General features: G+C 50.3%; 2 protein-coding genes and 2 non-coding genes across 9 annotated transcripts in view; 3 read left to right on the top strand and 1 right to left on the bottom strand.

Moving 5' to 3' along the window:
• The first annotated feature begins 1432 nt into the window (after positions 1-1432).
• RPL27A (ribosomal protein L27a) lies at positions 1433-4301 on the top strand. The gene is made up of 5 exons (XM_065944885.1): positions 1433-1521; positions 1918-1981; positions 2404-2479; positions 3058-3232; positions 4124-4301. The coding sequence occupies exons 1-5, from the start codon at positions 1519-1521 to the stop codon at positions 4250-4252; spliced, it is 447 nt and encodes a 148-aa protein (XP_065800957.1). The 5' UTR covers positions 1433-1518; the 3' UTR covers positions 4253-4301.
• On the top strand, positions 2650-2779 carry LOC136176135 (small nucleolar RNA SNORA3/SNORA45 family). The gene has a single exon (XR_010664511.1). It is a non-coding gene; the product is annotated as a small nucleolar RNA SNORA3/SNORA45 family (small nucleolar RNA).
• LOC136176136 (small nucleolar RNA SNORA3/SNORA45 family) lies at positions 3896-4024 on the top strand. The gene has a single exon (XR_010664512.1). It is a non-coding gene; the product is annotated as a small nucleolar RNA SNORA3/SNORA45 family (small nucleolar RNA).
• Positions 4302-11054: 6753 nt separating the features above from the next.
• Positions 11055-27213, bottom strand: part of DENND2B (DENN domain containing 2B) — a 160091-nt gene continuing 143932 nt past the window's right edge. For all 6 annotated transcript variants that reach the window (XM_065946201.1, XM_065946199.1, XM_065946202.1 and 3 more), the window contains 9 exons: positions 25383-25460; positions 24717-24857; positions 20740-20888; positions 16813-16990; positions 16506-16547; positions 14841-14952; positions 13265-13504; positions 12358-12444; positions 11055-11829 (listed from right to left, as the gene is read on the bottom strand). In XM_065946201.1, coding sequence (XP_065802273.1) covers positions 11795-11829; positions 12358-12444; positions 13265-13504; positions 14841-14952; positions 16506-16547; positions 16813-16990; positions 20740-20888; positions 24717-24857; positions 25383-25460 — 1062 coding nt within the window. In that variant the 3' untranslated portion in view covers positions 11055-11794. The remainder of the gene's footprint in view (positions 11830-12357; positions 12445-13264; positions 13505-14840; positions 14953-16505; positions 16548-16812; positions 16991-20739; positions 20889-24716; positions 24858-25382; positions 25461-27213) is intronic.

Genomic DNA, 27213 nt, shown 5'->3' on the forward strand with positions numbered 1-27213 from the left:
AACACCAATATTTAAATGGTGGACAAAGTTAGAAGAACCTGATGGGAAGACAGAGGAAGGCAAGAAATGAGCCAGAAAAAGAAGTCAAATGGGTAAAGTAAAACAGAAAAACAAGTGGTATGAGGAAAGGGCCATTCAGTTTGGTGTTTGGTTAATTGATGACATTGGTAAGAGCAATTTCATTGAAATAATGGGGCTGAGAACCAGATTGCAGTGGATTGAACAATGAATGGGAAGCTAGCATTAACAGGATTTGTTGACTATTCTTTTGGGGAGCCTGGATGAGAAGGAGAGCAGAGGTAGTAAACAGAAACAGGGAGAATTTAGGGTACTTTAGCTAAACTGTATTTTAGCTTAACAGAACAAGCCACAGAAAATTCGCACACAGCACACACTAGAGTTAATGGAGGAAGGTGATCCTCAACACTAGTTAAGACTTAAAACGGGAAAGACGCCTCTTCCACTTTAGTCTACAAAGGGAGGTGAGGACAGGTGCATTCATTCACGTAAGGATCATTGTTGAACATGTACTTCATGCCAGGAGCTAGGAGTGCATGGGTAAAAGAAAACAATCCTCCAGTCTTTAAGGAATTTGGTATGGTAGGAAAGACAAATATGAATCAACAAGTAGAAGAGTTTTGTGGTAGATTTTAAGGTAGCACAGTGGGGAAAAGTAAGCAACTATAACTGAATGAGTCAGAGAAGTTCTACAAAAAGAGACTCTTGCAGAGTCCAGATGGAGGAGCGGTTCTCTGGTCCAGAAGACGAGGTCATGCGCATGCTAGGTAGGTTCCAGTGAAAATTAAAACGGACGAGTAGATTTACAGTCTGGAGAACAAAGGACCCTAAAGGAACCTGGTGCAGAGGTCCCTAAAAGGAGCTTGTTTAAACTGGAATGCCCAGGACAATGGCACAAGGGCAAAGGAGAAAGGAAGACCTTGAGCCCACTCAGGAGTGTGGGCCGAGCAAGTCCCAGAGGGTGGTGGAGACATCTACGAAGACATGAAAAAGAGCAGAGAGAGAGACCGGGTGGGCACACTGAGGGTCAAACAGTTCCTCAGTGCAGCCAGGGGACACGCAAGCAACCGCTACCGCCCGGGCCGAGACGACCTCCAAAAACACAGCGAGAAGCGCGGGGTCGCTCAGGTATATGGCCCCAGCGGACTCCGGGGCCTTGGCGCGGGAAAAAAGCCCGGCCCAACAGAGCCGCAGCTGCTTGCCCCTCAGGGCGCCAAACCCCGCCTTCCGAAACAGACATCAGCCTCTGAGCGCAAGCGCCCGCGGTACAGCACAAAAACGATACCCCGCCCACAGCAGCCTCCGGAACAGCTCTGTAACTAACAGAGAGCCCACAGGAAAAGGAAACGCACGACCCGGAGTCGCGCGAGACCCGCGACGCCAAAGAGGCCCCGCCCACGACCCTGCCTCCCAGACAGGAAGTGAGGTGTAACTCCGCCCCCGTGCTCGATAGATCGCGAGACTTCGCGACGGCCTTCCTCTTTCGTCTAGGCCGCCGACATGGTAGGTGGTTCATGAGGATGGTCCGGGTAGTCGTAGTCTCAACCCGCGAGCTTTACTCACCATGCACCCCAGCCACCTACTCCCGAGCTTACCCTGGTTTTCCAAAGCTGCGCATGGCCAGCCGCGGGCCGGAGTGGCCGGCATGGGCCCGGAGCAGGGCGGGGAAGCTAGGGCCGCGTGTTCATCCAGGAGCTTGGATTCTCGAGACACGCGGGCCGGGGCGCCCGGCCTCTTCCCTGATGCAGCCGCACGGCTTTAGGCGTGAATGTAACCTCAGTTTTGCTGACGGCGCCACAGAGCAAACCCCTAGGCTTGCGGGTCCCTCACAGACTGGCAAGCTTCGCCCCCTGCCCCGCTTCCCTTCGGCCTTCTCACTAAGTACTTTTTCCCATACAGCCATCCAGACTAAGGAAGACCCGGAAACTTAGGGGCCACGTGAGCCACGGCCACGGCCGCATCGGTAAGTGCTGTTTCCCCATTCTTGTCGGCCTTGGACTATCCCTGCCGGCTGCTTGCTTATCAGTAGGTAGCTAAGTGAAGTGGATTTGTCAGAGCTCGTGTCGTCGAGTTGGATTGAACTGGATCATTAGCTGTTGGCTTTTTATCTGAGAATCGTCTGTGCTCGGGTTGTAGAGAATTTCACATGAGCTGGGGGGCTGGAAATGGAACGACACCCAGTACTGAATTGGTTGAAGGCATGAAGTACTGTGTTAGTGTTATGTGGAGCACTGCAAAGTGGTACTTATCCCAAGTCTTGAAGGAGCAACATTGTTGGAAGAGATATTAAGCAAAGGCCCAGAAGTATGGGGAAATGCTTTTGCTATAATGACATTGACGGGTTGGAGAAGGCTATTTTAGCCATGTAGCTTTGTGTTCCTGCAGGCAAACACCGGAAGCATCCGGGAGGCCGAGGTAATGCTGGCGGCATGCATCATCACAGGATCAACTTCGACAAATAGTGAGTGGTATTTGCACTGTCCTTTTACTGACACTACTAGCTTGGGATTTAGGGGTAGAGGGTAGTTAAGAACGTCTTCAGCGGGAAGCAAGTCTCACTACTCACAAACCTTGTCTGTTGCTGGTTTTTCTCTAGTTTATGTTTGATGTGAACTGAACTTGTCATCACTTGTCGAGACTAGAGTCACGCTTGGGTATCCACTGTTGCCTTAGTGTGCTAGAGTCCTCGAAGAGTAACTGCTGACCTTATTCACTGGCTGTGGCCCTTATGGCCTAGTCAGTCACCAGGTTAGTGACATGCATCAGATTGACTACACGACCTTTAGATCTGTTTATAACCACAACTTAGCAGGGTGGTATTAAAACTACTTGTGCAGGAGTCTGGTGTGATAGAAGCTCTCAAGTGACCTGAATTCTAGTCTTAAGATTTGTTTTACTCAACAAGTGGAGTTCCTGCTAGGTTGCTGTTCTGCATAAGAGAACAGTGTACACTTATGGAGGGAGATGGACTGTGAACATACATGGTAAACATAGCTCAGTTGGAGTGAGGTAATGAAAATGGTTGCCTTGTTTTCCCAGTCACCCAGGATACTTCGGGAAAGTTGGTATGAGGCATTACCACTTAAAGAGGAACCAGAGTTTCTGCCCGACTGTCAACCTTGATAAATTGTGGACCTTGGTTAGTGAGCAGACACGAGTAAATGCTGCCAAGAACAAGACAGGAGCTGCTCCTATCATTGATGTTGTGCGATCAGTAAGTGACTATTTTTGCTCTTTATGTGCCTTTCAAAATTCTGGATAATATACACCCAGCTACCTACTAGACAGTTCATTCAGTAGAACGGGTAGTTCACTGAACAGAACTGAACTCTTGTTCAGTTGTGATCATGTAAAACCTTTGAAGAGTGATACTCTCATTCATTTACTTCATTTTTCACTTGAATTTTTATCTGATCAGATATCTTACTCCTACTGTCAATATTCCTGGTTTCTCGTCCAAACTTAGGTAGTAATTTACGTTAGCTGGCTCTGGTCTGTTTTACACAAGACTACAATGAGGCACAGCCCTTCGCCCTTTATGTTTCTTAGAAAATACAGTCCTAATATGTCCAATTGATATTTAAGGACATTATCTGAAGGGATCCCTCCCTGCCCCCAAGAAAGGCATTTTTATATATTAGGAGTCTGGTCCTTGTGTTCAACCTTATCCTCCATGGATATGGCAGTAGTCAGGACCCCGAGGAGACTTTCAGTAAAGTTAAAATTCCCTTTCTCAGCCTGTCCTTTGAGCACTTCTAATGACTCTGGCTTCTTGGAACATTATTGGAAATGTGATTTTTTTTTTTTTTTTTTTTTTTTTTTTTCCTTTTTTGCTTATCAAGTGGTAAGTGAATAGGAAAATGGGGTTTGAGCTCTGCCCGAGACTAGAGTCACATCCCGACAGCTTTTGTCCTGGTGTGCTAGAGTCCTCGGATAGAACCTGCTGGTCTTGATTCACTGGCGAGGGCAATCAGTGCCTCCGTGAGTGCCCAGATCAGAAACATGCCTTCCCTGGTTCCTAGATGGAGTGGATTGACAGGAATCTTTCTTTATGCTCTTGGTGACTGCCGTGGTGCATTATAAACTCTTTTCTCTGTTCTTCTAGGGTTACTACAAAGTTCTGGGGAAAGGAAAGCTCCCAAAGCAGCCTGTCATCGTGAAGGCAAAATTCTTCAGCAGAAGAGCTGAGGAGAAGATTAAGGGTGTAGGTGGGGCTTGTGTCCTGGTGGCTTGAAGCCACATGCTGGGAAATGGATTAAATGTTAAGTGCTTTTCTCTTCTGGTTTGAGTGTAGGTTTCTTGGCATTTCTACCTCCCTACCTGTACAGAAACCCACCTAGTAGATTCTAGGAGTACAGGTATTAGGACCTGGGTTCCTCTGCCAGCTCCCCTCAAAGTGCAAAGAGGCACTACAGCCCTTGGCTGGTTACATACTTTGAGGCTTCTCACTTAATGAGGATACCTGTTGATAAGGTGACTTTATCTGATTGTTGAAAGATCTCTTAGAATTGTATGTTCTGAATTTACAGTGAGTAAGAGAATGTGCCCTTAACTGTTCCATGGAGCTCAGGGAGCAGAAACTCAGTTTAGATGTGGAAACGTTCTTTACATACAAGATCTCTGGGTGGGGGTGGCTCTTGGGAACTTATTTTCTCCACCTGACTTGTTTATCTCAACCCAAATTGTTGGAATTGGGGCAACATGCCAGGGCTTTTACAAATAAGAGTGGTTTGTGCATGTGCTCAGTTGTGTCCCACATTGAGCGATCCCATGGACTGTGGCCCTCCTCTGTCTGGAATTTTCCAGGCAAGAATGCTGGAGTGGGTTGCCAGTTCCTACTCCAGGAGATCTATACAATGGAGGGAAGTTACCCATGTCTCTTGCATTGGCAGGTGGATTCTTATACCACTGCGCCCCTTGGGAACCCCATCCATGGTTTGGATTCTAGAAATCAGTTGTCAGAACTCAAGGATTCTTGTGCATAGGAATCTTAATGTTTAAAGAGATACATCATGAAATGCTAATGATTTTCCTTCTAGTTTGAAGTGTATCTTGTAGAGAAATTAGGGGGATGCTAAAGGGCTTGCCTGGTGGGTCAGACAATCTGCAATACAGGAGACCAGATTTGATCCCTGGGTTGGGAAGATCCCCTGTAGGAGGAAATGGCACCTCACTCCAGTATCTTGTCTGGAGAATCCCACAGAGGAGCCTGGAGGGCTACAGTCCATAGGGTCACAAAGTCAGACACGCCTGAGCAACTAACACTTCAGACCAGAAACCAGAATCAGGTTTTCTAGAGTTTGTACCTCCTGCAAAACCAAGATGACCAATGCTTGTGTGCTGACAGGACCCTCTTAATATTATAGTACATTATAATTTGCTATAGTTTGACTTTCCCAAGATTTTGAAGGTGTTTTTGACCCATCATAAAACTTGCGGGGTAGAAACGTGACCAATAGAATAGTTAGAATGGCACTTAAACTTACTAAAACTGTACTTACAGGTTTAGTCTGGTAGAGGGTTGTTTCTGTATTGCTCTGTGGGGTCATAAATGGACTGGGAACCATGACTTTCTATGGGACTAGTTTGTCATGACAGCCTTTACAGGATATTGGGGATGATCAAGTGTAAAGCACAGTGGAAAAAATGTGATTGATTTATATAATGGAGAGTTAATGGTCAGGAACGCACTTGGATAAGCTAGTAACTTACTGACATAACATATATTGGTACCGATGGGGAAAGGTAAAAGTGGGTTTTAATGTCTTTTGGAGGACTTAAAATATGGAAACTTTGATTTTTACTAGACACTAAAGGTATAGAAAAGTGCAAGTAACAGTATCTTAAGATTCAGGCTGGATTTAAAATTTGAATCTAAACTTAAAAGCTGTGTGACTTATCTTAAAGGGTACTGAGCACACATGCATCTACCTTGAGTATTGTGTGGACTGAGTAAAATGGGAAGCATTTACTGAACCTCTGTGCTCAGCTCTTGGTAAGGAGCATATAAGTGAACTATTACTGTCACCCAAGTGACAAGTCAGTTAACCTTGATGTGATTTAGTCGGTGGGAAAGTGATCTAAACTCTGGGAAGAGCAAATGTGCATTTAGGAAACCTAGTTTGGGAAGGTCAGGCAAATTGGGAGGTGCTGTGTGGGAGATGAGCCTGGAGGGAACAGGTACACTGGCCAGGCTGTGACTTAGGTTGAGGAATACAGTGGAAGGTAGGAGGCAGGACCATGAGAATGGAAGACAAGTAGGATTCAGAAGACATAAGGAGATAGATAAGACTTGTGACTGATAGGGGTGGGGCTGGCAGCAAAATACGGTTTGGGGAGGACAGATTTGTCAGTCTCTTTATGGCTAGCTTCTTTCCCAGTTTCATTGCTAGCATCTTGCAGCATAACTGTCTTGAAACTAGGTGGGATCATGCTCATCCCAGTCCTGTATGGAGGTACTCTTGTTGGGTATGCTAAATATGAGAGTAGTACAGCCATTCTTAATAGGGTTTCTCAAATACCATGCCACCCCATCTCCAGGCCTGGAGAATACAGTTGCTGATCAGTGTGAGCTGCTGTGTGCATCTTGCTCACCATTGTCTATAGCTACAGTAACCAAGCAGGCCCACTCCCAGGTAGTAATACTGCCAAAGGAAGTTGTGTGACTGGTGAAAAAACAAACATGCCCCAAGATAATGAAGAGCGACCTAGTGCTCTCTGCAAGGAGATCTAACCAGTCAGTCCTAAAGAAAATCGGTCCTGAAAATTCATTGGAAGGACTGATGCTGAAGCTGAAACTCCAGCCGCCTGATGCGAAGAATCGACTCATTGGAAAAGACCCTGATGCTGGGAAAGACTGAAGGCAGGAGAAGGGGAGGACAGAGAATGAGATGGTTGGATGGCATCACCGACTCGATGGACATGAGTTTTGAGTAGGCTCTGGGAGTCGGTGATGTGTCCAACTCCAGGGAATCCTGGCCTGCTGCAGTCCATGGGGTTGCAGAGTCCAACACGACTGAGTGCTCTCACCTAGAACGACCACTTAGCTTGTTGTATAGCACCAAACGCAAATCATTATGTTTTGATTTTAAAGTGAAAGGTGCCAAAACAGGTAGAAAATATAGCCAGTGCATAGGAGAAGTTCCTGGAGAACCCTGCCAAACTTGCATTCGCCTGTCCCATAGGCACAGGCCCATACTGCCACTACCTCCAGTGGCCACAAGGTGCACACAGATGAAGTTCTAATCGGGGAGTAGGGCTTTTTAATTAGATATCCTCTGAATTCGGTGGTCCTCAACCTTTTGCCCTTTAAAATAATTGTGGGAAATACTACATTAACAACTAAATATACCATAATTTGTAAAAGTCCTCGTCAAAACCTTAGGATTTAAATTCTCAATTCAAGTAAACATTGCTACCAGCCCAGTAGCAGCCAGCCCATGGGATGTAAACCAACCAAGGCGTGCAACACGGGCGGGGCATACCGCGGTTCTGGCAACGAGCCAGGCAGAGTTTGGCGCTCCAGCGGCGGCGAGATCCGAGCCGCTTGCACAGGGTGGGAGATTCTGGTTCCGGCGTCACTTTGACCTCCCCCACCGTGGCCGGAAGTACGTCCATAGTCGGTTCTACCATTTCCGGCAGTGGGCGGGGCTGGCCTGTGGCGCTCGGGCTAGGCGGGAGGTTTAATTCGACAGAGCACGACTTGCGGCGTGGGGTCAAAGCTGAGTTCACCTCCCTCGCTGCACTCCGGTCCCGCTTTGACCATGCAAAACAGAACTGTGGCCTTTCTGTGCGCCTCCAAGATGAGAATTCCAGATTTTTTTTAGAATTAAGTCTTTAAAAAGTAGCCCAGCCTTCTCATTTCAACACCGTTCACCAAAGCATGCATGGTAACTTACTGAAAAGAGCATTTAGAAAGATTATTGTAATAGTGCAACCCGCCCTGCTCTCAAAGTTACCTGATTACAGGAGAAAACCCGGGGGGGCTTTCTTAACTCCAGAATGGAGGTGGGCTGACAGTTCGACTTCTGGTAGAGGAGGCAGCATTGCCCTGCCCCTGAGCAATCTCCCAGAAAGGCACTGAGGACACTTGTTTTCAGTAGTGGTGATACCATCCTCTACAGGGGCATTTTGTAAATGTATAGGAGCATTTGTGGTCACAATCGTGGAAAGGAAGCAATCAAAGATGCTTGCTGTCATGCGATGTATAGGTTGATTCAAAACACAAAGAAAATCTAGCTTCAGTTCAGCCACTCAGTCGTGTCCGACTCTTTGCAACCCCATGAGTCACAGCACGCCAGGCCTCCCTGTCCATAACCAACTCCTGGAGTTCACTCAGACTCATGCCCATCGAGCTGGTGATGCCAACCAGCCATCTCATCCTCCGTCCCCTTCTCCTCCTGCCCCCAATCCCTCCCAGCATCAGGGTCTTTTCCAGTGAGTCAACACTTCGCATGAGGTGGCCGAATTATTGGAGTTTCAGCTTCAGCATCAGTCCTTCCAGTGAACATCCAGGACTGATCTCCTTTAGGATGGACTGCTTGGATCTCCTTGCCAGTGCAAGGGACTCTCAAGAGTCTTCTCCAACACCACAGTTCAAAAGTATCAATTCTTCTGTGCTCAGCTTTCTTTATAGTCCAACTCTCACATCCATACATGACCACTGGAAAAACCATAGCCCCCACCTAATTTCATTTCACACAATCAAAAAGATGTTTGTTTTTATTTTTTTGTGGTTTTCACACACACAGCAGTTTTTTGGGATTCCGACTATTGTTTAAATCTGGGGAACTCATAGTATGTTTGGTTCAGAATATTGCCCCAAACTGTTCATTTCAGAAAACTCTTACCAGTAGTTAACACCTACTTACTAGTATCTGAGCTGCTAATTCAGCACTTTCTGCATGGGTAGCTGTTGCATTCACAGCAATTCTATGTACAGGTGTAAGCATCTGACTTCATTATACCGTCTAATATGGTTGTGCCCAAGCATTTACATATGTAAATACATGTTATTTTATGACAAAATAACTTTCCTTTTATTTCTCCCCTTTTATATTACAGTTAAGACTATATTACAGTTAAGATGTTTAGGTAGGTTATATTATCTATGGATTTCATTTTAGGATAGTAATGGGGGGAGTTACAGTATTTGCTATAGAAAAGGAGTATTGATCTGCTAGGATTGAGAACCATCAGTTTAGATGTCCAGAGATCATGTGAAAATAGAACCTGGAAAGAAACCCAAAACACTTTTTGTCACCCCCAGACCAGGCCCCCCCCAGACACACCCTCCTCTACCTTCTAGATGAGACCTCTGTGCCTTGCCCATAGCAGTCACTGTATAGCCCTTTGCAGTCCATTCCAAGCCATTGTGTGCCAGTATCAGTTCTCCAGATTGGGATGAGAGCTGTGGCCATGGGGTGGGGGGAACCCCTAAGGTTAAAATAACACTATTTTAAAGCTACATAAAAGGTACAGGTTTTAAGAAAGTAATTTACACCTATGTATCTTATGATCTGATGACATAGCTGAGGATTCTTTGGAGACATAAAAAAGAGAGGGAGAGGAAAGGGGGAAGAAATAGGACCTTTGGAAACTTTTATTAAGGACTCCACTTCTGTGATTCATGAAACTGAGTTAAAAGTGACAAGTTCTGGAGGTAACAACACCCTACTCTGGACTTTCTGGTTATAGGCGCTATCTCCTCTTTTTACCTCACCTGTAAAACCAGCTTCATGCGGCCTCAGTGAGTGTGCCCTCCTATTCTTGGAAGATGCCAAAGCCAACTATGTAAGACGTTTTTTCAGAGGAGACCAATCTGTCTTCCTAAAAGACAAAACCTCTGCTTTATAAGGCAGACAGCAACCCCAAACCACACACAGACTGGGACCTGTGCAGGTGTCACTGGAGATGGGGAAAAGGAGGAAAGGGGACTCCAGAAGGTATGGTCTCCTGTTTTAACAAGTATGATAGAGTGAAAGGACAGGAAAACTATGGTTCAAATCCTGCCAGACCCAAAGCCAATACCAATGAAGAGAGTTCCAGCTTATTGCCCCATTCTGGAAATTTTCAAGGTCTTGTCTCTGTGAAGGCCTTGGGTGGACAGAAAGCCTAAGTCACCCATATTCCCCACCTTACTTCCCTCCTAGCTTCTCCAAAGAATATAGCAAAATTTTCTGCATGTACACCTCTAAGAGTTCCAATGGAAAAAAACTTCACAGCGTGACATGGAAGAGCCATAAACAATGGGCCTGAGCTATGAGCAAGCCCTGGGTTGTCTTTAGCTGGGCTTTACTCTACCAATGTTAGGGTACCCAGTGATGTCATAAGGGCTTCATACTGAATAGGAAAATGATAAGATTAACCTAACAGGGGAGCCAAGAGGCAACAAGCATTCTTTCCATCAGTGGGAATACACGGAATCTGAACACTTGGCTATTGGAGAAGGAAGCTAAGCTAGAACAATAATTAGGCATCTTCTAAGACCAGTCATCACCAACTCAATGGACATAAGCTTGAGCAAGCTCCGGGAGTTGGTGATGGACAGGGAAGCCTGGTGTGCTGCAGTCCATGGGGTTGCAAAGAGTCAAACACAACTGAGTGACTGAACTGAACTGAAGACCAGTCATATGGGGCTTCCCAGGTGGCGAGGGTGGTTAAGTCACTAGTGGTCTACCCAGTGCAGGAGACGCAAGAGATGAGTTTGATCCCTGGGTCAGGAAGATACCCTGGAGGAGGAAATGGCAACCGGCTCTAGTATTCTTACCTGGAAAATTCCATGGACAGAGGAGCCTGGAGGACTACAGTCCATGAGGCCACAAAGAGTCAGACACAACTGAGTGTGTGCACACAAGACCAGCCGTACAGCTCAGGCCAGAGAACTCAATTTCAGGGGAGGTCAGTGACCCACACGAAAGCTAAGCTGTTAATCAGGTACTCAGTTCCCTGCATGAAGGTGTTTCATCCTGCCTCAGCCCGTTCCCCTGGAGAGAGAACTCTAGATAATGAAGCCAAGAAACACATGGGGCTCTGGGCCCAAACAACTATACACTGTTTATTGAGAACACCCGTAGATGGTGGGAAGGAGGGATGCCCTGTACCGCATCATGGCCACCGCTGACTGGGAGCTGGGCCTGGAGGACACTAGCAGAGCTGGAGGGTGGGCTTCCCATGACTCACTGACCATCACAAAGGTGGGAGAAAGAAGAGAAGGCCAGGCCCGAGAGCCTGGTACCATGCTGCAAATGGGGGTTGATTGGCCTTTGCCTTTCAAGAACAGACGGTTAGGGGAGGGAGACTACTAGAAAAAAATAGAAACTCTAAGATTTAAAAAAAAAAAAAGTCTCATACATGACAAGACAGCATGTGCTCTCCAGGGCCCGAGACTGGCAGCAGGGGCCGCAGGCAGGCAGGCAGGCAGGCCAGGAGCCTCCAGGGGAAGATCAGTGGTTCGGCTGAGACAGTCAGCTGCACATAATTGGCCAGTCACCAGCACCCAGCAAAACTTCATCCATGCTCGGGCAGGGCAGGAAAGCACCCGGCCCCTTGGGAATATACAAATATTTACCAGATTCTCTTTGCTTGTTACAAAAACATAAGAAAGCTTACAGCAGATTATTTACAAACAGTATCCTGGGATGTCGTGAAGGCAGAGGTGGGCTGGCTTGGAGGGTGGGGTCTGTGGAGGCAGAGCGGCCACAGCAGCCCAAAGGGTCCTAGGCTGGGCCCCCTCCCCAGGCTCTGCAAGGCACTGGACTCTGTCTGGGGAAGGGGCTTAATTCTTCTTGTGGAGAAACTTCATTTTGTTGCCTGTGGGCCAGAGAGGGTGAGAGAATGTTTCAGTATCATCGCTTCCCATAGTCCTAACTCTAAGTGAGAGAGAAGGATTAGAAAGGCTGGATTGCAGCTAGACTAGGATAGTGAAAACACTCTAGAGCTCTAATTAGGCTCTGGTATTAATCATGAACGGCCTTGGGCAAGCCATGTGACTTCTTTGGTCTCAATTTTCCTTTAAAGTGAGACAAGCTATGATTCTATGGTTCAGTTGGCTGAACCCCTCTTTGAAGGGAGGGGAGCTTTGGCTATTTCTTAGTAGACCCTCCCCTTATAGCCATGAGGAACACTCACTGGTTCTAACGACCCTCATGTTCACTCAGGAAGGAGTGCACCCCAAAGACCCGATTGAGGTGAAGATCTGTCAGATTTCCTGTTCTGTCTAGAGCCCTAATATAAATTCCCATCGTCGCTGGTTTATTTAGAGTAGTTTGAAGTACAGATCCCCCAGCCACCCCACCCCCTCCTTGCTGAACCTGTCTCATCAGTGACAAGGCTGCTTACCCAAACCACGGAGAAACTTGTTCATTCCACTCTGCTCGGTGTCTGGGAGTTCCTCTAAATACTGCTCCACTCGCTGCTCAAAGAGGCCTGGGGAAGAGGAGGAACAGGGAAGAGAACAGTCCTTGGAGGAAGGGAAGGGAAGGCCCCTGTTGAGTGGACCAAAGGGAATAGATCCCAAAAAGGGGGGGAACCAAAGACCTGGGATTGTAACTTATAGGAGTATCCTGTCAGAATCCAGACCGGCTCATCAAAACTATTATTAATGACACTTCAATGGTGTTTACTGCTGATGGCCTGAGCTCCATTATGGTGAGGATGCAATGTGGTATCAGAGCTGCCCCCAAGTGGGCATCTTCTCCAGCTCCTTTTAGACACTCTTATCATGTTGTTTCAAAAGGTTACACTAAAGGGACAGTACTGGTGGACAGAAGACGCAACAATCCTGAGGTTAGAAAGGTCTTGATGAGAAGAAAAAGCTCTAGAGTGAGCAGAGCTGATGAAATAACAGAGATAACCTCTGTGCTCTGAGTGCAGACTGCCACCAACTTAAGACAGAGAGCTGGCTCAGTTCTCTTCAACCCTGGATTTTCAGGACTCCCTAAATGGCACAATCTGGCCTTTTCCTCTAAATAAGGACATGTGAAGAGGGGCAAAGTGGAGATAAGCCCCACTCTTTTGCCACAGGACTCCAGCCTGTGCCCAGTCTAGTAAAGGCACTTTCTGGGGCAGAGGAGAAAGCGCCCTTGGCAGTCCCTCTTAGAAGAAAAGGGACATTAGGAGGCCTGCCATGGCTGATACTGATGGAGGCTCACTGTGCCTGGCTACTCAGCCTCCTGGTAGCAGAAAAGCCGGAGGAGGAGACCTGAAACCCCTCAGAACCCCCCACCCCAGGCTCTTCTGGCCTTACCCTTTGCCCGACACTTTCTCAGCTCCCTGTCTTGGATGAAGCCAGCAAACATCTGAGACTCCATAAAAACTTCAAGAAAACGGCGGATGCTTTTGGAGGCCACAGACTTGCGGAAAGCCTCCCGCTGAAAGGCCCTCTCCCCCTTCTCGCTCTGGGTCAGGAAGAGGGAGTAATGCCCAACAGTCTCCACAAAGAACCGGATAAACACCTCCGACACCAGCCCATTGAGGGTATTACATTCTGGAAAAGAAAAGAAAACCTTTGAGGTTCAGGTCCAGAGCCTGCAACCACAGCCTCCAGGGGATCTTGTCTCCATCTCCTCAGCTAAACTGCAGGCAGAACCACTCATCTGTTCTTGAAACTTTAGCTCTTGTGCTCCCAGGCTTGTAACTAGCTCATGAGCCAGGAGGTTGGAAACTGTGCTCTGAACATGGAAGCTGGCAGATACTTGCTGAATGAGTGAGAACAGAAATCAGAGACCAGAGAGCCCCACTCCCCCCCTACACCTCTTGCCCTCTGGTGGTTTCCCTGGCTTCACAGGAAGAGGAAGTTCCTCCACCTCCTGCAGGCTCAAGGCAAGGCCTGAGACAGAGGAATAACTAGCATCCTATCAGCAAGAAGAGTCTTTGTGGTTGCCAGTTGTCTTTGGGTTTTTCTTCCCAAACTTCCTGAGAAAAAGAAGAATTAAAGGCAAGAGGGGAGCTTTGTAGCCTGGGCCACCCTAGAAGCAGTCCTGATGTTATCTAAGTTTCTGAACTCCTGATAAAATACTATACTATTCCTCTCCCCTCAGACCCAACCAAGCCATAACTCCCTGAACCACACTGGGAGTTGTTGTTCAGTTGCAAAGTCGTGTCCGACTCTTTGCAACCCCATGAACTGAGCATACCAGGCTTCCCTGTCTTTCACTATCTCCCAGAGTTTGCTCAAACTCATGTCCATCAATTCGGAGATACCATCCAACCATCTCATTCTCTGTCACCCCTTCTCCTCCTGCCCTCAATCTTTCGCAGCATCAGGATCTTTTCCAATGAGTCGGCTCTTCTCATCAGGTGGTCAAAGTACTGAAGCTTCAGCATCAGCATCAGTCTTTCCATTGAGTATTCAGGGTTTACTTCCCTTAGGATTGACTGGTTTGATTTCCTTGCTGTCCAAGGGACTCTCAAGAGTCTTCTCCAACACAACAGTTTGAAAGCATCAATTGTTCAGTGCTCAGCCTTCTTCATGGTCCAACTCTCATACATCCACACATGACTACTGAAAGAACCATAGCTTGGACTATAACAGATTTTTGTCAGCAAAGGAGTAGGGCTAGAGAATTCCAGGCTAAAGTGAGACCAAGGTCCTATATCTGAGTTTCATCAGCCAGGTGGGTCTGGTGCACAGAAGCAGGGTCCAGGCCCCATGAGGCCCAGGCCCAGAGTGGAGCGAGTCTAGGACCAGCTCATGAACCAGGAGGTTGGAAATTGTGCTCTCAACATGGAAGCTAGCAGATACTTGCTGGATGAATGAAAACGGAAATCAAAGACCAGAGCACCACTCCCCCCAACCACTGCGTGGGGCAGGCCTCACTCACCATCATCGGAGTCGCTGTCTGAGTCCTGGGAGATCAGTTCGTTCTTCCTCTCTAGAGCCTGCTCCAGAGCTGCCTGTAACTTCCTAGGTAACAACGTGTCCTCGTCGTCCATCTGCAGGAGAAGGGAACTTACTTACTTACTTACAGTGAGCACTTTGTGCCAGTGCTGTCTGAAGAGCTTGAATATATAAGCTTGAGTATATAAATATAATCTCATTTCATCTTCCCAGTAACCCTGATAATTTTACCAACCTCAATTTTTTAAAGATTTTATTTTGATGTGGACCATTTTTAAAGTCTTTATTGAATTTGTTACAATATTGTGTGCAAGCTAAGAGCTTTAGTCTTTTATCTTTAAATTTTTATTTATTTATTCATTGGCTGTGCTGGGTCTTTGGGGCTGCGAGAGGGCTTTGTCTCGTTGAGAGTGGGGGCTACTCTCTAGTTGTGGTGCATGGGCTTCTCATGTGGGGGCTTCTCTTGTTGCAGAGCACAGGCTCTAGGGCACTTGAGCTTCTGTAGTTGTAGCACATGGGCTCAATAGTTGCATCTCTCAGGCACTAGAGCAAGGGCTCAGTTGTGGCAGACAGGCATAGCTGCCTCAAAGCATGCGGGATCTTCCCGACCCAGAGATCAAACCCGTGTCCCCTGAATTAGCAGGCAGATTTTTAACCACTGGATCATGAGGGAAGCCCTCACTCCAGTCTTGTCTGACTCTATGTGACCTTATGAACTATAGCCCACCAGGCTACTCTATCCATGGGATTCCCCAGGCAAGAATATTGGAGTGAATTGCCACGCCCTCCTCCAGGGGATCTTTCCGACCCAGGGACCAAACCTGTGTCTCTTACGTCTCCTGCATTGGCAGTTGAGTTCTTTACCACAAGCACCACCCGGAAAGCCGTGTTACAATATTGCTTCTATTTTATGTTTGGCTTCTTGGCCACAAAGCATGTGAGATCTTAGCTCCCCAACCAGGGATCAAACCTGTACCTCCTGCCTTGGAAGGTGAGGTTTTAACACTGGTGCACCAGGGAAAGTCCCTATCAACTTCACTTTAAGAAAAGAAACTAAGGCATAGAGAGAGGTTAAGAAACTTGCCCAGGGTCACAAAAATAAGAAGTGTGGTGCAGGTGGCATTCACTGCCCAGGACCAATAGGTGTTCCCACCCCAGCACCACAATGAAGTCTTCTCAATTCCTCCATCTTTGGCACCAGTTGGGAAGCAGGGTTGACTGGGGGGCAGGGAAATCACATGTCTCAGGCACAAGGTTAGGCTGCCATGCCTGTCTCTATATTCTGATTCAGTGTCCATATCTTGACGCTTGGTATCCAAGAGATAGAGCTCTGTCAGTGGTGTGTGTAGCAGACTACATTCCCAAAGTCTACGGCATTAGATTATGTTCCTTTATACAGGCCCAGGAGAATTTATACCACTCACAGAGACTTTTTGAAGTTGACAACAATCACAAACCTTTACATTCCACCACATTCTGTGAATCATGGATAATCCTCCAGCAACTTTTCAACTGTCTGCTCTATGAATGTGGAACCCAGAGCTCAGCAGTCAGCCATGAGGGTGGAGTATGTGTGTGCAACAGTGCTAGGTACTCTGTATCAAACAAGCACCACCCTGGGGCAGGCCATGCAACGTCCTGCTCTTACCTGTCGGATGAATCGGTCAGACCCCAGATTCACCATCAGTGCCTGAGAAAGAGAGTCATGAAGGGCAGTGATTTAGGATATGAATCCCTGCAATGCCCTGTGCAGATCTCCTGGATTCCCAGGGTCAGATAACAGGAAGAACTCCAGCCAGAGAGAGGCTTCCCAGAGAGCAAGGAGAAGAGCTGGAGACACAAACAAGAAGATCCCAGCAGCCTTCCCCAACCCCTTCCCCTTCTCCCCTTCCCTCCTGGGGGATTCCGTTCCTTCTGTCCCATCCTCCCCACAGCTGGTTCCCCAGGTGGCCCACCTCTTCCACAGGCAGCTCCTTCAGTTTGGGGAGGGAGCTGGAGAGCAGGCCAACCAGGAAAGGGGTGGGACAGCAGACAATGTCGATCATGGAGGCCGGGAGGACAGGAATGAAGGTGTGCTGCCAGGAGAAGGGGTAGAGCAAGGCCACCACCGCATGGGAGCAGCTGGACAGGGTACTGGTAGACAGACAGACAGACAAACACTGAGCCCAGGCCCAGCACCTTGAAGGAAGGGGAGTCAGTGCCTGCTGGGCTAGGCTCATGACCTTCTTTCATGTTAAACCTCCCAGGGCAACAAAGACGCTAAGGAGGTTCAGCCTGGGTCTGACCTTGCAGACTGATGAAGCCCCCGCATCCCCCCTGCTCAGGGCCACAGTGCCAGCGGTGGTGCCCTCCTTGGTGGCTATACCTAGAACAGCCGTGAAGGTACATAGCTACACCTGAACACACACACACACACCCCCTCCCCACAAAGGGCCACCCAAATGCACAGTTGGGCCTGACCTAGTTTGGGAGGATCAGCTCAGGCCAGGGAATACAAAGGCAAGAGTAATCACAAATTCATAGTGTGTGAGAGCTGGAGGGTCCTACAGAGGTCATCTTACCAAGTCCACATTTTACAGCTGGGCTCACTGATAACCCAGGGTGAGTCTGGTCAGAAGTGGCAGATGTGGGACACGGCCAGTTTTCCTGCCTCCCAGTCCAGTGTTACGTCTACCGTTCCCTACTCCCCTAACTGGAGAAAGCGGGCTGACCAAGTGAGGCTGGCACCATTCTCAGTCACGTCCGTCTTTCCTCTCAGGCTCCAAAAAAAGGGCCAGACTTCTCAGTGGGTCAGCCCTCTCTTGGCCAAGAGGGGACTCCGGGCCTCCAGCACCATATCAGAGGGCTGGCTGTCCAAGCAGAACGACCAGTGGGAGACCAGAAGGAGAATCTCCCCAGGGCTAGCCAGAAGGCACAGAAGTGAGTGCTGAGGGCGAGTATGGGTCACCAGTCACCACAGGAGACACCTGGCCTGAACCATCGACCTGTCAGGAGAGGAGTCAAGAACCCGCCCCTCAGGGCCATATCACAAATGAGACAGTGGCCCAGAGTCATTCTTGAGCCTGCCTTTCCCACCCTGTCTCTCTGCATCTATTGGTCCCACCTACTAACTATGAAGGCCCTGGGCTCTACCTGATTGGCTCCAACAGGGATTATCATCCTTTCATGACTAATGACCACCAGTCAGAGAACATGGTTCCAATCCATGACAGAAACAAACCCTCTTTTCTAGAAGGACCTCTGGATGTTCACAAGGTTTTTGGCAGCTGGTGCCTCGCTTGGCTATCCTGCCACCCCAGGGACAACTAAAATACTGCTGGGTCCTGAGGCAGAGGCACAGGTATCCTGGCCCTGAGAGCCCTTTGCCTGGGGACAGCACACCCCAAACCCCAAGGGGAGCCACCTGAAAAAGATCTAGAAAAGGGCCATCTCAGGGTCAAAGGAAACACTGACCTCCCTGGGACTTGGGAGGCAGAAGGCTTGTACAACCCTTAGGGTTGATCACTGCAGAGCTTGTGTGTGTGCACGTGCACACATGCACACACACACACACACACCCTCCCTCCCAGTAACACAGACATCAGAACACACACACACACACACACACACACACACACACACACACACTCCCAGTAACACAGACATCAGAACTAGGGCAGAGGGACTAAGCACTTGTGGACAACCTAAACTGTGAGCAACAGAACGAGAGCTGGCTGGACTTCAGCCGTGTGTGCCCTCACTGGGCTGCCTACTCTGCCCTCTTCCAGTCAGACGCAGACCCCGAGCAGGGAGGGCATCTTTTCTAGACCCAGGATTGGCAGGACTTGAACGCCAAGCCAGGCCAGAACAGGACCCTGGGGTATTTTCCTCCAGGAACGGTCCAGGAATGTGTTCAGAGGCAGCTGCAGCCACAGGAAACAATCACTGTATTCACAGCCCTGCAGGAGCCAGACTGGGCATGTGGGGGTGGGGGGGTGGCAAAAAGGAGGTTCTGCCCTTGGTGAAGGAGTGAAACCTTCAGGGAAAGAAGCCTCAGGACCCAGGTTCTGCTAGGGGCATCAAGGTCTGATCACGCCAGAGCCTCACAGCTGGGGAGCCAGGGCTTTGCAGGACGGCAGAGAGGCCCCAGGGAGCTGCCATACTGGCTAGCTCCAGCAGCCAGCTCGATCCCCTCACAAGGCCTAATGGACCCGTGACATGCACTGTGCTGTACTGAAAGAGCTGTGATGGGAAGCGGGGTTCGAGGTGGGGGGAGGCAGTCTTCATTTCTAAACCTGGCTCTCTCTGGAAAAGCCAGAAGCTCTGGATTTTCTTCTTCCTCACTTCTCCTGGGCTGAGGGTGGGTCCAAGTTCCTGCCCCAACACCCTATGAGAGCATTTGGGAGTCCATTTCTCCTGCTTCCTTCATGACCTCCTCACACACACAAAAGAAAGTACCCAGGGATCCTGGACTTACTGGGGGAAAAACCAGGAGGAAGAGTTTTCTGCCCCTCATATGAGCACCTAGAGTATGTTCTGGCACATAGCAGATAGCTTAATAAATGCTCTAAAAGACTAAATTAATTCACCAGTCTAAAGAAACTACTGCCCCCCTGTGATGACAAAAAAATTATACAACATGTTGCTGAGATCTCATCCTCTCCCTGCCTGTCCCACCCACTACATATACACTCTTTGCTATGGTCTGAATGTCTGTCCCCTCAAACACTCAGTGATATCTGAGGTTCTTAGGTCATGAGAGTGTAGCCCTCATGAATGGGATCAGTGCTCTTACAAAAAAGACCCCTCAGAGATCCCTCACCCCCTGCCTTCTGCCATGTGAGGACACAATGCGAAGCCAGCAGCTATGAACTAGGGAGGGGGCCCAGACCACAATGTGACCATGCCGGTGCCTGGATCTTGGACTTTCAGCCTCCAGAACCGCGAGAAATAAATTTCTGTTGTTTATAAGCTACCTAGCCTGTGGTATTCTGTTTATAGCAGCCCAAATGGCCTGACATGATCTTTAAAGAAAAACAAAACAAAACCCACCTTGGCTGCCTAGAAGGACTCAGCTTCTACCAGAACACCTCACGTCCAGTGACATTTCCTCCATCCCCTCCCTGACCACAACCAGATCTTGGCACCTGGAATTCCTCTGCCTCCAAAACCATAAATGCCAACACGTCAGACCAAGACGTGTGATTTATTCAGCTCTTTCTTCTTCGTCTTCAACCAGCTCCCCTGCCTCAGTGGCAGCTCCGGTCCCCTGGACTTCTCTTGCCCTTTCCTAGGCTGGCTAGCCTCCCTACAAGCACTCTCCTCCCCAGCACCCTCAAGGCCCTCACCTCGTCCTTCTCAGCAAATCGCCACGTGCCTGCCCTGGGTCACTCCATTCAACTGCCTTCTCCAGGTGACACCCTTGCTGGACGGCTCAGCACTCCTCATACTAACCCTAGTCAATGCCCTCACCCCTTTCTCATGGGGGCTCTCCCCAGAGTTCATCACTCTCTTGAAACGCAGCATCCTACAGAGACGGCCTTGCGTCCCCCTCCAGGGGAAAGGTGGCTGTCTGCCAGAAGTCTCCTTCCTTTCTTACCTCTCTCTATATAAATAGGTTTGTACCTATACAATCTTGGCTGCTGCAAAAGAAGCAGCGTCTGTCCTTCTCCCTCCAGCCAAGTCCTCCATCAGGCCCTCAACTCTGCCCCCTCGTGTGCTCGCAAGCACTCATCCTCTGACCAGGTGTGCTAACCTATGCTCTCCATTTGATCCTTCTCTCACCACACACACACTCTCCACATACTAACAGAGTGGCTGGCATACCCTAGGGCTCGTGTACACGTTGCTCTAATCAGCAGGCATGTCCTCCCCACTTCCTCACCTCCCCTGCTGGGCCTTACCTGAGCTTATCGGCCACAAAAATGACCCGACGCTCCAACAGCAGCGAGGCGAAGATGCGGATGAGCTGACGCACGCTGAGGCAGGTAAAGAGGCACTCAAAGTCCACGTGCTCCAGCCGGGAGTCCGTGGGCCGCCGCAGCTCCAACACCTGCAGGAGAGTGGTGGGGGCAGGGGGTCCAGGCAGATCAGCTGGGCACCACTCCCAGGTCCCGCACAAAGCGACTTGAAGCTCGCTTCCCTCCCCAATCTCTCTCCCGAGGCCTCCACTCTACTGCCCGCTATGCAATAAGCCCCAGTCTCCTCCTCCACTCAGACCGCAGCTCTGCTTTCACAGTCCTCAGCCTGCAGGCAGGAGGGCTCACTGCAAACAAGGCGGAGGCTCCAGGAGAGGGGGGTGGCCAGGCTCTGCAGGAGGGAGGAGGACAGCTGACCACTCCTACAGTCCAGCAGAGTGAGGGAGTCTCCCCGCACGCTCCTCCCTGACCTCTTGCTTGTCTCAGCCCCTTGTGGACGGACCCCCACAATGGATCACGGCTCCCCCATGCGGTTCCGCTCACCCCTCACCAGCCTCTGGAAGGACAATGCTAGTGTCCCTGTTGCCACGCCCCCTCCCTTTCCCAGAAGGAACCGTTTCCTTGGAGGCTCTGCCCTGGCCTCTTTTAGTGTGTCTCATCCCCGTGCCAGGGACAAGGAAAACACTGGGAAATGGCTGGCTATTCCACAGCCTGGCCAGGAAGAGGCCTTTCTTGATCAGGGCCAGACCTAGCCATCTTCCCTCCAGTGGGGCGGTAAGACCACTCCCAAGGTCGGCGATGTGGCACACACAGCACTTCCCTGGGGGCAGGCATGAGGGTGGAGGGTGGCGATAACCCTGGCAATGAGAGCAAAGGGAGCTGATGGTGCTCGGGCCAGGCCAAAGCAGCTCTCACCCGGGCCTGCCTGGTCCTCCCTGGTTCCTCAGCGAGGTGGGCGGCATGGACACATCGGCCTCCAGAGAACCAGGAGGGAAAACGAATTCCCTCTCTCAGCCCTGTGGAGTCAGAGCTCTCCCCCAAGGGCTTTAGCCCCCTCATCCCATTTGTTCCTCCTAACTCCAAGCTCAGTGGTCATCCCTCTGGCCCTGGGGAAGCAGCACAAGGGGCACAGGTTCCCCCTAGGATGTGTCTCTTTTCAGAGGTCTGTTTCCACGCTGTCTCTCCCACCAGATGGTGACGTCCCAGAGGTTCAGCATTAGCAGGATGCAGGGGACACTGGAAACGTCAGTGATGTAGGCTGAAGGAATCCCACACCGCCATCACCCCAGAGGCCTCGGCACACCTCCTACTCCTAGTCCTGCCCCAGAGGAAGTCACAGTGAGGCTCCCCTAAGCCTCCCTCCTGAGAGCCTGCATGCAGTTGGCGCCCCATGCCTGGTACCGGAGAATCTGGACTCTGCAGGGAGTGAGCATTCACACAGGCAGCTTGGGGGACCTGGGCTTCCTTTCACTCACCTGCCCCTCAAGGAGATCATAGTCTGGTGGGGCTAACGAGCCTGAACGATCAGCCCATGAGCTTGGTGTCAGGCCAGGGGAAAGGTGTAACTTACATCTACACAGGGAGCTGAGAGGGCTGGGAAGAAGGGTAACCATCCCGTGTGGGGTGGGGCAGGCGCAGGGCAGGGGCAGTGGCTCAGAGCACAGGATGCTTAACTTGGTTTCCCAAGGAGATAAGAAGGCAAAAGGAAGCAGAGTTCACAGATGTGAGAGGAGGCTTGTGAGTGGGCCAGGGCCATGTCCTGAAAGACTGACTCCCAGGTACTGCTGTTGGACTCTTGGGGCAGGGTCAGAGGTCCTGCCCCCAGGCTACTTGCATGAAGCAGAAAGTCCATCCAAGAGAGGGTGGGAGAACAGATGCCACAAGGAAGGTCTTGAATAGCACTCACCACTCCCAGCAAACCCAGTGCTTCTCTAGTCAGACTCTCTCCACTGCCTGCAACAACGAATATATTTCTCACTCTCCTCAAACCCAGCACCCACCGCTCACTCTCAGAGGACAACCTTCTTTCCCATTTGGAGAAAACTGAAGCCGTCAGATGAGAATCCAGGATCTACAAGCCGTGGCCCTTCCCTGCCATCACACCAGAGAGAACCCCCTCTCTCCTCTCCCCACGGAGCCCACTGCCCACCCCCAGTCTCACTGTCCCCTCCCTCTGCAGCTGTTTTAATCTCTCTCTCCCTCTCTGGGTCATTTCCACCAGCACCCAGACGACCACCTTCAACAAACTGGCTCCACATTACCGCTCAACCACTGCCCATTCCTCCCCACAGCCAAGGCTCTGGAAAGCTATCTCTGCAGGCCATGCCCCTTTGTCAACCCCATTCACTTCTCAACTCTCTCCACTTGGGCTTCTCAGCTCCCTGACCACCTGAGGTTCTGGAATTCTGTCTTGTCAAGGCAGCCCGCCACACCTGGTCCTGACCTCACCTCATCACTCCTTCCTTCCTCAGAGGCCCCTTCCTTGGATCCTGCTGCTGCTCCTCTACCGCAGGACCTCTAAGTGCCGGAGGCCCTCAGGACTTTCTCCTCCTCCCTGTCTACACTCTTTGGTACTAAACATCTCCTCGTGGGGGTCTCACAGGCATCTTAAGGGTAATGTGCACAAAATCAACTCTTCCTCCTCACAAACCTGCTCCTCCCTCAGGCGCTCCATTGACTATCCTGCTGCTCAAGCCAGAAAGCTGGGAATCAGCCTTAAAGTCTCCCTAACTCTATTCCCCATTTCTAGCCACTGCAAAGTGCTATTGATCCTGGTTCTAAAGTACATCTCAAATCCATCTTCCTCCTTCATCTTTCCATCCACACCTTAATCCAAATTCCACTCATCTCTTGCCTATACGACTGCAACAATACCCAAACCGGTCTCCCTGTTTTCACCCCAGTCCACTATCGACACAGCAGCCAGACCAGGCTTTTAAAATCATTATCTCAGATCCTAGAACCCAGCTTGAGTTACATTCCAAAACCCTGAATTTGGCCTACAGCACACTGTGACTGGGCCCTGCGGTCTCTCCACGCTGCTCACTCCCTTTTTCAACCATCTTGGGCTTCTCCAGTTCCTCGACAAGCATACAAACGTTCCCACCTTTTGCCTTTGGGTGCTGTCCCTCTTTCTGGCATAGTCCTTTCCCACCCACATCCTTCTCTTTCAGTCTCCCTGTCCTCACTTCATCCACTTGACTCCACTCACCATGGGTCCCTAAGAAAACGTGACTTCCTCAGAGGAGGCCTCCCCTGGCCCTTAGTCTGAAGGAGATGTCCTGTCACACACTCTCCCTCCTGCCCTGCCACCTGGCACCTGACACTCTGGGGAGTTACCTGTTTCTATGGGCAAGTATTTATTTAACACTGGTCTCTTCCACTTGACCATGAACTCCACAAGCACTCAGCTGTGCCCTTCTTTAACTGTATGACTCTGCCCCGAGGTCCACAGGAACCCTGACCGTGAGACAGCACATATTCCACAAACACCTGATGAGTGAAGAAGAGGCGGCCTGCAGTTTAGTCCAAACAGATCAGGGAAAGCCCTGGGAGTTGCAGAGAGGTGAGCGACAATCACAGTTCTGTCACTCATTTTCTCAGTCCTTGTCCATTAAAAAAGTGAAAGTGAAGTTGCTCAGTCATCTCCGACTCTTTGCGACCCCCATGGACTGTAGCCTACCAGGCTCCTATGTGATTTTCCAGGCAAGAATACTGGTGTGGGTTGCCATTTCCTTCTCCAGGAGATCTTCCCCACCCAGGGATTGAACTTGGGTCTCCCGCATCATAGGCAGATGCTTTACTGTCTGAGCCAGAGGGAAGTCCCTGTCGATTAGGTGTACAAATGTTCTGAGCAAGGAAGGGGCCGTGTTCCACAGCCTGGAGACAGCCATGGCCTCACAGGTCCTGCCCCAGCCTCAGTCCACAACCTGAGAGAGGAGGCAGCAGAAATCCCTACCTACCTCATTGCCAGCCCCTGGCAGGAAGGTCTTCACTTTGATGGTCTTCCCTGGGGCGGGGAAGGGTGATTCCATGAGACTTCTCATGAAGGGATAGACCAGCGCAGCGGAGATCCCACGCCGGCGCTCCACCTCATCGAGCACCTGTGCCCACCGCCAGCAGCCCAAAGAGGAAGGAGGTCAGGGCGCTGCCCTTCCCTACCTCCTGGGCAGAGAAGAGGGCACTCTGGCATCTGACTGGTCTGGGCCAAAAGCCAGGAGCCAGGAGCTTCACACCCCGCCCTTCCCAAGTGTCCCTGGCCATTGTGAGGGCTGTGCTCTCTAACTATTCCTTGCTTCAGAACCCCAAGAGTGAGTAGCTGGGCAAAGGAAACACCTCTTGAGAGTGGAGTTCCTGGGCACTTGGCTTCCCCCAGGGTCTCTGTCCCCGAGGACTCGGCTCGCCCATGGCCCTGAGTGGGATGTGCCATGAGCAGATGCTGCCGTGCAGGAGCTGGTGGACAGGGAGGGAGTCAGACAGCCCGCCTGCACTTGCCCTTGCGTTCTCGCCTTGTCTCACCCTCTCTCACACACACACAGGTGGTTTTCTCATCTAAACCGCCTGTAGATACTCCTGTGGGAGCCGTCAGATGGGGGAAGGGGGCAGGAAGTCAGCCAGAGCCCTCTTACCTTGGAAAACAAGCCGAAGCAGCCAAGGCGGCTGATGACACAGTACACCTCTGGCAACCGAGGCCCTTTCCCGCTCGGCTGGGCCGGGACAAGGAGACAGACACAGACACAGAGAATGCATGGTTACTACTCCTGGCTCCTTTTCCTTAGGATCTGAGGACCAAGCACCTCTCTTCTAGTGAAAATCTCTCCTCTGTACAGAGAGAACCCCAGGCCTCTTCTGAACACCTACTCAATCAGGCCCTCAAAGGAAAGGCGGCCACTCTTTGGGGGTCAGCTTCTGCCTCTTCTGAACCTTCCAGCCCAAGGTGCCAGGCTCCTGCCAAGTGCTACACAGGCTCTACCCTTCCTCCCAGAGGACCCTGGTGGGAGCTGGCAAAGACGAAGCGGTGTGGCAGAGGCTATAGGGTGATCTGTGGATTTACATCCCCAAATCCCCGGGAGCCTGGTGGGAAGGACAGGGGTTTGTATGCATTCTTAGGGATGAGCCAGGTGGTCTTCTGCCCCCACCGGGGACATTCTGCAACACATTCCTTTTCTCAGTTGCACTTCTGTCCCTTTCTGGATCATCCCCATTCTAGAAAAGCAAACTGACACTAGATAAGGGAAGCAAACTACTATTTATTGAATGTTTACTGTATCTGAGTCCTGGGCTTGGAACTTTCCAAAAACTTGTTAGCTAGGCATTATCATTCCCATTTTATTGATGAGGAAACTGGGTTCAAAATTAGTAAGCCGTCACTCAAGGTCAGATATTTAGAGGTCATGGAACCAGGAGTCTGTTTCTGTGTGTGTGTGTGTTACCTCTTTGTTGTGTTACCTCTGAAGTAAGCTGCCTTCTGACAGAAAGGAAAGGAAAGAAACACAAAGATACTGGACAGAGGCCTGTACGGAGTAGAGGAGAACAGAGTCGTAGGGGGATTTGAAAGGTAGGTAGCTGGAGGAGAGGTGGGCCAAGAGCTTCCCAGGCCTGGAGCCCCCGGTGCAGGCTGGAGGGAGTCCACAGGAGCCGACTTCTCCAGCCAGTGGCTGGCAGGGCTCTGTGGCTGTTTCTGGCTTGGAGGCCTGGAGGGCCTGGCCAGGCCGGGTGGGGAGGGAGCAGAGCAGCAGGTGCTGGCCCCTCATGCAGGCCGCTAAGCAAATGCAGATGGGGCTATTTCAGTCTCCAAACCTGCTGGCCACACGTCACAGATCTAAAGAGAAGGCAGAATCTGTTTTTGTCCATATTAGGCCTGAAACTCACTCCTCTCTTTTTCCCTCTCCCCCGCCTCCCCTAAAACCCCAAGTGATTAAATCAAGTATGTGGGATTTGGGTTAGAATCATTGTGTCCAATCTGTAGGAATGCCGAGCGAGTGCCAGCCCCCTTGGCAGGGGCCCAGCCCAGGCCCTCTCTGAGCACGCCAGGACAAACACGCTCTTCCCTGGGGGCGGTAGGCCCACTGCAAAGGCAGCTCTGCTCCATCTCTGCTCCTGCTAAAGCAGCCTTCGGAACGTGCCCCTCCAGGCCCAGATGAACGCGCCTGGCTCCCCACCTGGCCTCTGTACTGCTCCACATTTCCTTGGCCCCACTCATAGGCATTCTATAGCCAAGTATTCCTCTCCCTGGACTACCCCATGGGGTCATCTGGGAGTTCCAGACTTGGGGTTTTAGAGCTTGGAGTCAACCTGGCTCTAGCTCTCACTGGCTGTATGACCCTGGGCAAGTCATTCCACATCTGAGTCTCAGTTTCCTAATCTACAGAACAGATAAAATAATGCCTCATGGACTATTATGATGAATAAAGAAAACAACATGCCTGGAACATAAAATAAATCCCAAATAATAGTTCA

The sequence above is a fragment of the Muntiacus reevesi genome, chromosome 9 (genome assembly GCF_963930625.1).
Source record: "Muntiacus reevesi chromosome 9, mMunRee1.1, whole genome shotgun sequence".
NCBI lineage: Eukaryota > Metazoa > Chordata > Mammalia > Artiodactyla > Cervidae > Muntiacus > Muntiacus reevesi.

What these genes read in the sequence shown, in the direction of transcription:
- RPL27A (XM_065944885.1), top strand. An exon ending in CCACGGCCACGGCCGCATCG is followed by an intron (nt 1,982 to 2,403) that starts GTAAGTGCTGTT and finishes GTGTTCCTGCAG; the next exon opens with GCAAACACCGGAAGCATCCG. An exon ending in TCATTGATGTTGTGCGATCA is followed by an intron (nt 3,233 to 4,123) that starts GTAAGTGACTAT and finishes CTGTTCTTCTAG; the next exon opens with GGTTACTACAAAGTTCTGGG.